General features: G+C 47.2%; 2 protein-coding genes across 6 annotated transcripts in view; one reads left to right on the top strand and one right to left on the bottom strand.

Moving 5' to 3' along the window:
* LOC309808565 (interferon regulatory factor 6-like) overlaps window positions 1–13,111 on the bottom strand; it is a 726,310-nt gene that overhangs the window by 445,506 nt on the left and 267,693 nt on the right. The window lies entirely within an intron of this gene.
* The window catches only part of LOC309808563 (BCL-6 corepressor-like), a 54,702-nt gene that overhangs the window by 4,443 nt on the left and 37,148 nt on the right, over window positions 1–13,111 (top strand). Inside the window, exons 2-6 of the mRNA XM_082628943.1 lie at window positions 5,288–5,492; window positions 6,521–6,649; window positions 8,189–8,578; window positions 9,823–10,009; window positions 10,821–10,883. Of these exons, the coding sequence (XP_082485069.1) occupies window positions 6,647–6,649; window positions 8,189–8,578; window positions 9,823–10,009; window positions 10,821–10,883 (643 nt within the window). The 5' untranslated portion in view covers window positions 5,288–5,492; window positions 6,521–6,646. The remainder of the gene's footprint in view (window positions 1–5,287; window positions 5,493–6,520; window positions 6,650–8,188; window positions 8,579–9,822; window positions 10,010–10,820; window positions 10,884–13,111) is intronic.

The following is a 13,111-nucleotide window of genomic DNA, read 5'->3' as shown; positions in this document are numbered from 1 at the left end:
AGAGGGTAATATAGTTAACGTATATCTCCTCCACCCTGGGATGAACACCTTTAACATTTTATAGAACCTTCCAGACTACTTTTTTATGGATATATGAGTGAATATATATTTGTGTGTACGTGCATAATGGCCTCATACATTTCTGTAAGTTACTTTTTTCTTTAATAATATAACGTGTGTAACTGTGGGTTACTGCCGCTAGAACCCTGGTGTCCAAACTCCCAGGCCAAATCTCCTTCTACTACATTACACTACCATGGGGAGGTTTAAAAAAGAAGGGGAAAGTATGAAGGGTGATTTTTCCATAAATTAAATCCACTTGAAAAGGCGCATTTGGAGAGTCAGAGAGTACTGATATTGTTAGAAAGAAGAAAGGTTTAAAAGCTGGTTAAATCTCATTTTTAAAAAATCCATATGTACCACATTGTAAAAAAGAGAAGGAAGACGGCATTCATGATTACTGGGCTGGCAGGGTAGGGGACAGTTGCATGCTGGGGGTGGCTCTCGTACTGGCTCTTCCACTCTTCACACTTGTGCTCGGCCAGGGCCAGGGACCGCTGAGGGAGATCAGAGGAGAGGGTGGTGCCTTGGGGGTTCCAGGGGGTTGTGCAGCTGGCTCCCTTGCCACCCAGGCTGCCCCAGGGTTCCCAGCCCCAAGGATTATGGAGCATCCCCACACCTGTTTGCTCTGCAGTTGCTGTCCTGCACGCATTTTCTCCTCCAGCACTTTCTGCAGTGTCTCCTTGGCCTTCTGCTCATAGCTGTTTTTCTGGCCTTCCATCTGTAAAAGCAACTTATTCATTCCCCAAGAAGTGTATTTCTGTAAATTTGAGGCAATTCAACAAATACACATTGACCTACTGTGTGCTAAAGCCTGAGCAGGGATACAGAAATGAAAAGAAATTGGTCCTTGCCCACAGGGCAGAGATGTCAGTAATCTGGTGGACCTTCTTCCAGGCTGGAGGCAGGCAGGGAGAGTCCCTCAGGTGATGTGAGAGGTGAGTGGGGATAAAAAACTGCCCTGGGCATGCTGGGCATTCTCCCCTAGGCCTTCCACAGGCATTTGAAATCCGACATTTCCAAAGGGAAATCATCTTTCTAAACCTGCTCCTAGCTCAGTGGTCAGCATCACCCCCCACCCAGTCTCCCAAACCCTAAACCAGGGAATCATCCTTGATTTCTCTCTCACCTTCTTCAAGGAATCAGTTCCTCATCAAGCTTTGTCACGTCAGCGTCTTTAACGGCTCGTTCATTACCTGTATCCTCTATCCCTACCGCCACCTCCTTAGTTCAGACCCTAGTGACACTATTATATGGATTATATAGAGACTATGTGTTATCTTCATGCCTTGCCTCCCTTCAAACCCTTTTCAGTCCTGCAGCTAGAGGGTTCTTTCTAAAACTTACATCTGATCCCATCACAACCTGCTTACATCTCTCAGTGGTTCTCAGTGTTCTAAGAATCAGGTCCAAACTCCTTGGCATGGTTCCTACTTACAAGCCCAGACTTTGATCTCATGCTGCCTCCACGCAAGCTGAACTGCTTGTAGGTCCCCTAAGCACTGTGCTTTTCAGCCTCTGCCTTTGCCCATAAAGCTTCTTCTGCTTAGAGTATCGTGACCCACGCTTCTCACCTGGTTAACTTCTACCCATGTTCAAGATTCAGCCCTAGAATCATAAATTCTGATAAACTTGGCCAACCATACCTACCCCCCGACTCTTTATGGATTAGGCAGTTTTACTGGTGTTCACATAGTATCTGTATTTCTGATCTATTGAATCATCTGTCTCCTTTAAGGGATTGTAAACTCCTTTGAGGCAGGGAGCATTTTTATTTTTGTATTTTTTGTGTTTTATTTATTTATTTATTTATTTATTTATTTTTTATTAGCTTCTGCTTTATAACAAAGTGAATCAGTTATACATATACGTCTGTTCCCACATCCCTTCCCTCATGCATCTCCCTCCCTCCCACCCTCCCCATCCCACCCCTCCAGGCGGTCACAAAGCACCGAGCTGATCTCCCTGTGCTCTGCGGCTGCTTCCCACTATCTATCTACCTTGCATTTGGTAGTGTATATATGTCCATGCCTCTCTTTCGCTTTGTCACAGCTTACCCTTCCCCCTCCCCACATCCTAAAGTCCATTCTCAAGTAGGTCTGTGTCTTTTTTTTTTTTAATTTTTTTTTTATTAGTTTCTGCTTTATAACAAAGTGAATCAGTCATACATATACATCCGTTCCCAAATCCCTTCCCTCATGCATCTCCCTCCCTCCCACCCTCCCCATCCCACCCCTCCAGGCAGTCACAAAGCACCGAGCTGATCTCCCCGTGCTCTGCGGCTGCTTCCCACTGTCTTATCTACCTCACGTTTGGTAGTGTATACATGTCCATGCCTCTCTTTCGCTTTGTCACAGCTTACACTTCCCCCTCCCCATATCCTCAAGTCCATTCTCAAGTAGGTCTGTGTCTTTATTCCCGTTTTACCCCTAGGTTCTTCATGACATTTTTTTTTTAATTCCATATATATGTGTTAGCATACGGTATTTGTCTTTCTCTTTCTGACTTACTTCACACCGTATGACAGACTCTAGGTCTCTCCACCTCATTACAAATAGCTCAGTTTCGTTTCTTTTTATGGCTGAGTAATATTCTATTGTATATATGTGCCACATCTTCTTTATCCATTCATCCGATGATGGACACTTAGGTTCTTTCCATCTCCGGGCTATTGTGAATAGAGCTGCAATGAACATTTTGGGACATGTCTCTTTTTGAATTATGGTTTTCTCAGGGTATATGCCTAGTAGTGGGATTGCTGGGTCATATGGTAGTTCTATTTGTAGTTTTTTAAGGAACCTCCATACTGTTCTCCATAGTGGCTGTACCAATTCACATTCCCACCAGCAGTGCAAGAGGGTTCCCTTTTCTCCACACCCTCTCCAGCATTTATTGTTTCTAGATTTCTTGATGATGGCCATTCTGACTGGTGTGAGATGATATCTCATTGTAGTTTTGATTTGCATTTCTCTAATGATTAATGATGTTGAGCATTCTTTCATGTGTTTGTTGGCAGTCTGTATATCTTCTGTGGAGAAATGCCTATTTAAGTCTTCTGCCCATTTTTGGATTGGGTTGTTTGTTTTTTTGCTATTGAGCTGCATGAGCTGTTTATAAATTTTGGAGATTAATCCTTTGTCAGTTGCTTCATTTGCAAATATTTTCTCCCATTCTGAGGGTTGCCTTTTGGTCTTGTTTATGGTTTCCTTTGCTGTGCAAAAGCTTTGAAGTTTCATTAGGTCCCATTTGTTTATCTTTGTTTTTATTTCCATTTCTCTAGGAGGTGGGTCCAAAAGGATCTTGCTGTGATTTATGTCATAGAGTGTTCTGCCTATGTTTTCCTCTAAGAGTTTGATAGTTTCTGGCCTTACATTTAGGTCTTTAATCCATTTTGAGCTTATTTTTGTGTATGGTGTTAGGGAATGATCTAATCTCATACTTCTACATGTCCTGGTCCAGTTTTCCCAGCACCACTTATTGAAGAGGCTTTCCTTTCTCCACTGTACATTCCTGCCTCCTTTATCAAAGATAAGTTGACCATATGTGCGTGGGTTTATCTCTGGGCTTTCTATCCTGTTCCATTGATCTATCTTTCTGTTTTTGTGCCAGTACCACACTGTCTTGATTACTGTAGCTTTGTAGTATAGTCTGAAGAGGGAGCATTTTTTAAAAAATAAAATTATTTTTGTAGGCTTGGGGATCTGAACAATATTCAGTAAAGTCAAGTTTTAAAAATTAATACATTTGTATTTTTAGAATTTCTCCTGGCTTCAAGGTCAAAAAGAAAAAGACACAAAAGCAGCTTTGCAAATTCACTGGGGGTCTTGCCTTTCCAGTGCTTTTCATTTTTATGCCCTGTGATTTTTGGGAAAGCAGGAGCCTTTTACTGTCGATTCTGGGTTACCCAACTGGGTAAGAGATAGTCTAGATAATGCAAATTTAGAGTTCAATATCAAATCATTTCCATTTAGCTTTGGAGTCATCTGAAAATTTGGATTTAAATGTTGAGTGGGTCTTATGTTCTTGGAATTGTCATTAGAAACCAGATACAGGAGTTACTGGTTGAGATCATACATGGTTATGTCCAGGTTATTGGACTTAACCATGCTGGTCACTGACCAGCTTTATCCCCCATTGAAAACGAGTAGACTGGCATTCTGGATTATATGTCAGTCTCTTATGAGGTTGGTTGGCATTACTGAAAAAATAAAAGTTGTGGATCCGCAAACCCATAGACTATATAGGCTATGTTCCCCTGCAGAATTCTAACTACATGGCCACCTTATCTTCCTAACATCAAGTGGGAGCAGTCTGGCCGGTCCATCTTGTTCTCTTGATCTTGAGTCCTCTGCCAAAGACCTCCCCCTTTTCTGCACCAGCACATACGTCACAGCCCTGAAGAAAGTGTAGACATCTGAGATACGTTAACAGTGGGGGAGGGCTGATATCCCGTGAACAGACACATAAATGCCTGTTAGACCTGGAAATTGAAAACCAGAGAGGCGGGGCCCCACTGGTTTTGGCCCAGGCCACCAGCCCCTGGTGTTCCCAGCAAAATGTTCCCAATGTGGGAGTTTGGGGAAGCAGGGAAAGGCAGGTGGTGTGAGTTTATTAGGACTTGAGGCCCTCAGCCTCGCACTGAGGCCAGCTGAACCCCCAGAGCGTGCTTCCTGCCCTCCTGTGGGCTGCTACTCCTAAAGGTACTTGGTTTCAACAGTTATTTGTGCATCAGGTTAAAGACTGAAGGGAGAGGGAACTGCAAGCCTAAATTCTTCATATCATACGCCACCTCCCTTTCTCTTCTTATTATATAAGCAATTCATGTGAAAAACAAATAAGGCAAACAAACCAGAACAAAATTACCTGAAATCTTGCTATCCAAAAGTTACCATTAGTATTTTGGTGTATACTTGTTCCAGATTTTTCTTTATTTTCAACCCTTTATTAAGGCCATTGTAGTGTTGACAGATGATGCTGGCACAAGCACTTGAGATGAGGCTCCTCTTTTTAAAATACTGTATTTGCATTTGGTTTAATTTCTCTCAGGCCCTGCCTTGCCTGGTCCCCAGCGTGGTGTTTTCTGCTGCAGTCTCTGTAAATTGGAGTTGGGGTGATGGGGCGGTCAGGCAGGGCTGTGTGTATCTGTGTCTGTACAAGGGAGGGCGGGCACACTTTCCAGTGTTTCTGGGCAACAAGCAGGCACTCACTGCAGTTTCCTATGCCTCAGGCCTGGGCTGTGGAGACAGGGGAAGTACCAGGAAGGGGTGGACGACCCCGACCCAGCTAAATGGAAGGCCCAGCTCCGCTGTGCGTCAACAAGAGCAGGGAATTCAACCTGATGTACGACGGCACCAAGGAGGTGCCCATGAACCCAGTGAAGATATATCAAGTGTGTGACATCCCCCAGCCCCAGGGCTCTATCATTAACCCAGGTGAGGCCCCAGCTGCTGGGGAGAAGGTGGACAGTGTGCCAGGTTCTGGGCTGGACCCTTAAAGCGATAGTCGACTTGAAAGTCGCCTCGCTTACAAAGTTGAAGACTGGTAAATAAAGCAAGAAATGCTGTCCCTAGAAAGAACCCAGAGAACAAAAGATATAAACTCAGCACAGTCTTCCTGCCCACCCAGTGGAACAGTAAAGTATTAGAAAGAAGAGGGGGTATTGAGTTCTATAAAAAATAACTTCTCTTGGGACTCAACACTGAGAAGAGAGGCCAGGTAGTTTAGAAGAAGGAGGGCTTAAAACTTAGAAGGTCTGAGTTATAAACCTCGGTCTTTCCATTTCACTACTTGTGGGACATTGAAACAAGTCATTCAACGTTTTGAGCCTCAGCTTTTTCCACTATAAAATCTGGGTTCTCATCTTTCCTGCGTATTTCAAAGGCTGTTCTAAGAATCAATTGCCATGACATCATGAAGGCTATTAAGTTCTCTTTATAAATGATGGGTAAGTGATCATTTAATTTGTATGGTATTTTTCCTAGGAGAATACCACCTGATCCCTATATTTACTCAATGTTTAGCCAGTTCCGACTAAGAGCCAGATAATTTAGACTTGACCTCCAGTGAATCTAGTGAGGCTCTGCCATGAGGGAAGGGTCTGTCTTCACAGTAAGCTTATAAAGGAGAGAAGCTGTGCTCCTTGGGTCCTTAGAAGGGATGCGAATGTGTAGAAAGGGGTTTAGAGTAGGAATTAAAAGATTTCTAGGAGAAGGGAGCAGGGTGTGCAGCTCCTGGATAGGGGAGGGGATGAGAGCTTGCACTGGGGCTCTGTAGGAGGAGCTGGGAGTGGGGTGAACACCCTTGGTTCCCACTCTTTGGCATTGAGGGTGCACACTGAACCCAAGGAACCTCTGTGCTGGCAGTGCCTAGCTTGAACAGTGGGTCAGCTGCAGGGATGACAGTGCAACGTGAGCACCTCACTTTTGACCTTTGTGTGTGCGTGTGTGTGTTTCTCGGGTAGGATCCACTGGATCTGCTCCTTGGGATGAGAAAGATAATGATGTGGATGAAGAAGATGAGGAAGATGAGCTGGACCAGTCACAGCACCACGTTCCCATCCAGGACACCTTCCCCTTCCTGAACATCAATGGTGAGTGGGGTGGGGGGTGGGACCGAGGCATGGAGAGGATGTAAGGGGCTTTGATTTTGCAAGCGTTGACACCATATCCACCATTGCACTGGGAGCAGCGACCAGGCCCTGGGGCCAGGCTGCCAGTCTGTTAGCAAGTCGGAGTCATAGGCAAAGGAACTCCGTAGGCATAGTTATCCCAGTGGGGTGGCTTCTAGGCAGAGAGAGCATCTTCTGAATCTTATGTGATAATTCAGAGAAATTAAAAAATGAAATTCATTCTCAATCCCGCATACAAATACACAAGCTGTTACAAATTTTGCTGATTTCCTTCAGGCCAAGTGCAGGGATCCTTTTCGTGAATTGTAGGCAACCTCTTCTGCTATTTCCCTCGGTACAAATTTTCTGTCACTGCCTTAACAGCCTCTGCTAAGGCTGTATCGTGGGAAACTTGTGGCTCTACAGCTGTTAATACTAGGCTCTGATAAAATTTCTCTATTAGAGACTTTTATCTTTTTTAAATTAATTAATTAATTAATTAATTTTTTGTGGTACGCGGGCCTCTCACTGTTGTGGCCTCTCCCATTGCGGAGCACAGGCTCCGGACACGCAGGCTCGGCGGCCATGGCTCACGGGCCCAGCCGCTCCGCGGCATGTGGGATCTTCCCGGACCGGGGCACGAACCCGTGTCCCCTGCATCGGCAGGTGGACTCTCAACCACTGCGCCACCAGGGAAGCCCTATCTTCTTTTTAAATTGACTCTATGAATTCGGCTTCCCAGGAAAGATGCGTTTAGAGGTTGGAGGGTCCCTGTGAGACAGAGCAGGTGCTGCACCTCCCATTGCACGTTCTGAGGACGCTCAACCACAAGGTGAACTACTCTTCCACAGCATCTTCCCTTGAACTTTTCACTGACATGCTCCTAGTCATATGACTTGCATTCAATTGAGTAGCTTTTCACTACTTTTCTAAGTTCCATCTGGCTGCTAGGGTCAAATGAGATACTTTTTGCCACCTAGAAAATTTAGTATATCCAGAGGATTCCTGTAGGATTTTGGAGTCCCCTTCCCTAGGTGATGCCCCTTCTTTTGAGAATCAGGAAATGAGTCTTATCTGTCTACTTGCCCTCCTTCACTTACCCTGTCATTTATAACCTTGCAAGCAAGTGATGAGTCAAGACAACGATCATAGAGCTCTCTCAGGTTAATACTGCCACAGCTACATTCCCACTTGGTGCAATTTTAAGATTTGGACATTTGGAAATGTCAGATCCTTTCCCAAATCTTTGGCTCACTCATTCTGTTATTCTCACCCCTTAAAAGGATGCAACCCATTTCCAGGATCATGATTTACCTTTTTTTTTTTTTTTTCATGTTTTTTTAAAGCTAATATTGTGTGTCCTTACATTATGGGCCACCTTGGATCCTTTATGGAAACATGTGAACATATATTAAAAATAAAAAGTAAAATGTGGCCCTACAGCCACACCGGGATTTCATTGCCCTGAGAGAGGAGTTGGGGCGCATCAGTGACTTCCACGAAGCCTATACTTTCCAACAGGCTCCGGGCCAGCCAGTTTCCGGCTTAAGCAAGGAGAATGTTCCAGCGGTAACCAACAAGGAGAACCTGGCGACGCCGGTCTCGACTCCATTCCTGGAGCTGACCCTGAGGAGCGACGGCTCTGCGGTCACTTTCGGGAAAACCCAAGAGGATCCCAAACCATTTTGCGTGGGCAGTGCCCCACCGAGTGTGGATGTCACCCCCACCTACACCAAAGACGGAGCTGACGAGGCAGGATCAACCGATGGCAAAGTTCTGAACCCGAAGCCATCTAAGCTGGCAAAGAGAATCGCAAACTCCGCGGGTTACGTGGGTGACCGGTTCAAGTGTGTCGCTACCGGACTGTACGCAGACTCCAGTCAGCTCGGCCGGGAGCAGCGGGCATTGCAGGTGAGCCCCCCCCACCCGAATTTCAGGAGCCTGACCAGTTGTCAGGTTTTTTTAATGTTGGAAGAGGAGGGGGCCGGGGGTATGATAGGGCAGGACACCGGGCTGATTTGGTTAATGAAGCTTAGGATAATTTAAATGTTTGAAATGTGTCCAGTAAGGGGACGTAAGTGGATACTTTAAGTTATTCTGTAGATTTTAAGCGAACTCCACTCAAATGCTGATAACGGAAGTTTTAATTATTGCGAAGGATGTCTAAAAGACTGCATGACATTTACCTATCAATCGCTTTGATTTCTTTGCCGTTACTGTACGTTAACAAATATACCTAAAAGCGCTGCTTAGAATGCCTTACGTGATACTTGGTGGAGGTGTGTAAACAAATATACCTAAAAGCGCTGCTTAGAATGCCTTACGTGATACTTGGTGGAGGTGTGTAGCGGCCGCATGTCTGTGAGATTCGTGCAATTTTTTTTCCACCCAAAAAACAAACAAACAAACAAAACAAAAACACAAACCTTGCTTAAAGGGATAGAGTATGTATTTAACTTGCTAGTGAATGATAGATGTTGTATAGGAATTTCCTTAAGATATTTTACTTTTAATTAAAAGACAAATAAAGCCAAATTGTTCTGCAATGTTAAGAAAAAAATTGGTTTATGCTTATAAAAATGGATGAAGTTATCTAAATGATCCATTGAGTGCTGATTTTAATTACATAGATGGAAGGATTACAAGAGGACAGTATTTTATGTCTACCCGCTGCTTACTGTGAGGTCAGTTCTTCAAATTTTTATTACTGGAATCTTACATAAACCTTTTGAGTTAAATTTCATTTCCAAATATACAAAGGGAAGTTTGTGGGCCATGGTCGTCTTTATTCACTGTGCATTTGTTTTCTTTTCTGTTGTGTTTTTGTTTCGCTTTCTTTGCGTTGTGTTTTTGTTTTGTTTTATTTACCTTCGAAAGAGAATGTCTGTCTCTATGCCACAGTGTATGTATGGCTATACATACACACCACATATATCTCTACATACATATGGCTTTACGAAGAAAGAGTGTGTGACTAGTTACACATAGACACACTTACGTTTTTATCGTTCAATTTTAAAATATCTCAGTTGTATCATAAATTGTGGTTGGTTTGGGGCAAACTTTTCTTTGAAGATACTTTCCTTTAAGGTAAGGGCAGTGAAATAGCTTTGGTGGTAAGGTGTGTCTTTTTACCATCTCCGTTCTCTTTGTAGCGTGCAGTGATGCGCTTCTCCGAGTTGGAGATGAAAGTGCGAGAAGGTGGCCACCCCACGACCAAAGACTCCGAGGTGCGCAAATTCAGCCCCGCTGACTGGGAAAGGCTGAAAGGAAGTCAGGACAAAAAGCCAAAGTCGGTCGCCCTGGAGGAGGCCATTGCCGACCAGAACGACAGTGAGAGATGTAAGTGAACCCAGGCGGCTCGCGTGTGGTACCACGTCGGTGGGAACGGGGCGGTTCCGCTCCCAGTGCCGAGGGAGGTGAGAGGAAACAATACGCTTCCGACGGCCCAGCGTCTGGGTGCTGGCTGTTCGGAGAACGGGCTGCTCTGGCCACCCTTCCCAGCTGTGGATTGCAAGGCTGGTTGTCCTTTTGAGCGTTGCGGCATCCAGGAGTGAAGCACCTATGAAATGTTGTTTCCTGGCACGCATCTCCTTTTTCCGGAGCAATGCTAGTCCTGTAGTTAGTAATAGTCTGATACAGTAGAGCAGAGGAATGGCGGTGCAAGACCTCCAGCATAGCAGGTATGTGTTCTGTTTTGGAGCAGGTACGGATACGGGTTTTTGGTAGCAGTGGAATGACACTTGCAGCCAGAGCCAGACCCTCCAGAGTGACAGTCTCCTGTGGGAGGGAGTGGAGAGTACTCGGATTCTCCCTCCAAAGGCAGAGGTTTCGTTAAAGTGAGATGAGGGCTGATGAAGGCACCAGAAAGACGAGCATAATTATTTTCTGTGGCAGGCTTGTTTGCAGTCATTAGGGGTTGACAGCACGCTCCAAGGGCGTGGGATCAACGAGGGCGTTCTTCCTACCAGACGGGGTGTATTCTGTTTTGGAGGCCAAATTGGAGAGAAAGCTAGTGTTTGCCTCGAGTCACACTCTGCGGTCCCATCAGCTGCTCCCCCACTGGGGTTGACTTCGGGCTTTGCCCTCGAGACTTCCTGGGCTAATGAGATGTGTTGGCAGCAAGTGGAGGTCTTTCTCCCGCTTTCTTCAGTGTGCGTGCTTGTGGCCTGTGGCCTGCAGCCTGCTCCGGACCCCAGAAACCTCACCGGTGATGGTGAGTGAGGGCACCTAGGTGAACGTCGAGGACAGGGTGGGCGTGAAATCCTCCTGAGACAGGACAGTCGGGGGTGGTGGGCACGTTTGGGAGGCCCAGGCCCTTGGACCCAGTCGTAGGGTCAGCGTTCGCCCGCACGCTTAGGTCGTGGGTGCCTGATGCAGTTTGGGAAAATTGTGGTCAGCCACAGCGTGTGCTTCTCTCTGCTGCTTGGAGCACTGCCCTCCCCCAGCTCATCTTTGGGGTCAGACAAAGGCCTGTGGCCAGGGTTCTGGGTAAGCCACACCGGGACCGGTTTGTCCTACGTGGCTCCCGTAGAAGGGGATTTCTGGGGCTAGTCAGTGGCGGCCTTACCCGAGGGATGGGGCTCTTGATGTGCCTGGAGTAGCCGATTCCGAGCTCCTCCCCCTCGGGATTGGAATGAAAAACGGAGGGTCCAGGCCTCCCTCCTTGCCTGTGCTCACAGCTGACACGCAGCCCTTACCCTCCCGAGTGGCCTCATAACTCAGCTCTTGGGGAAGTTTCTCAGAGAGATGTGATAAAAGTGGGCAAGGCCAAGTTCACAGGGCTGCACTTTTCTGAGGAGGGGATCTGCCTGTTGTGGGTGGACGGTGAGGGAGGCTGGAGGAAGGGAGCGGGCAGTTAACCGGCCTCGAGTCTTCTCGCCCTTTTCTCCAGCAACGTGGCCAAACCCAGGGTGGCCGCTGCCCTTCACGTCTCAGTGGCCTCACCCGCCCTTCTTCCCAGAGACGTTTGTGTGCGTCCTTCCCAGTCTTTCCTGCTGAGCGTGGAGACGAGAACTCGGTGTGGCTGATGGGGAGCAGGGCCTGAGCCCCAGATGATTCCGAAAGCCCCCTCCCCCCACCGCCTGCCTCCAATCTCAGACCGACCGACGGGTCTCTTCCTGGAGCACCCGGGACATGGCCCAGTGAGCCATGAATCGCCACCATGGGAGGGCAGGAGAAGGGGTGGGGAAGGTGAGGGGCTCCGTTTGAAAGGTTGGGGCAACGGAGGTGGGTTCCCCACCCACCCTCTGTCTTGTAGAGACGTGGGGTTTGTAAATAGCTGGTCAGGAAAGGTCACCTGAAGGGGCCACTGTTCTTACCGCGGCCTCCACGTCCAAGGCCCAGCAGGTGTTCATTCCATTCAGCTGGATATGAATGGGCCTTCTTGTTCTTGGGCCATCATGTCTTGAGCTGATATGGGCTCAGGTCCTTCTCATGGGTGTCGGTGTGGCCGAGAGCCGAGCTGTGAGCACATGGGAGCTGGGGCGGGGATTTGGGGCGGGCAGGGGTCCCAGAGAGGGTCCAGGACGCCTTCAAGATGCCTTCCCCCTTCTGAGGCAGCCCCTACCCATGGAGGGCCCAGGAGCTTCTAAGGTGGTGGGTGCTGTTTGCGCGGCCTTGGTTGTCCTGGTGCGGGTGCATCTTGTTGCTAGGGGCTTGTTTAAAAAAGAAATTAACTTGAAAACACAGTGGCCGAGATACTCATTTATTCTTTATGATCACATGGGTGGCTGAGTGAAATTTTTATTTTGGAAGTTCACCAAATGAGTTGGGAGGTTCCTCAGACTTGGAAGTTCATCACTAGGAACCCTCAGTGGCATTTGAAGATGGGGCGGGGCAAGGAGGCATTGGTCCCTTCCTTCTCAAACTTGGAGTAACCATCTCCCTTGCCAACCACTTGGCTGGGACAGGCCTAGGACCTGCTCAGTGGCAGTGCCTGGCCAGGAGCTGGAGGAAGCCTCAGTCGAGGGGCTTCATGAAACTTCTTTGCTCAGGGAACTTCTCTTCCAGCTGAGCACCTGCACGTTTGTAAACTACTTTGGAACAGAGATCCCCTGCACCCCTTGTGTAGCGGGTGTAACTTTGAACAAGGTTAGCCCTGACTGGAGGTGCTACTATAGTTAAGCTACAGAGAAGGGGATTTTAATCCTGGGGAGCCTTCCAGCGACTCAGAACCCTCTCACCTTGTTTAGGCCTCACTGGGCATGGCTCAACAGTGGTGAGGGTGCTTTGCTGCCACAGTGACTTGTAAATGTTGCTGTGGTGATGCTTCTGTGAGGTGATGCTGTGGTACAACCATAATGCATTTGGGATATACGTGCTGTGAGTCATAGGACCATGCTGCAGGGACCACGTTCACATCTTGCTTAGACTGGGTGACCAAGGGCACATGGCTTCCCACTTTTAGAAGGGCCAAAAGTAGCAATGATGGCAAAGCCTGAT

This window comes from Mesoplodon mirus (assembly GCF_964341445.2).
Source record: "Mesoplodon mirus genome assembly, chromosome: 7".
Taxonomy (NCBI): Eukaryota; Metazoa; Chordata; class Mammalia; order Artiodactyla; family Ziphiidae; genus Mesoplodon; species Mesoplodon mirus.
Note: the sequence above shows the minus strand (reverse complement) of the source record. Positions and strands in the feature narration are given on the sequence as shown.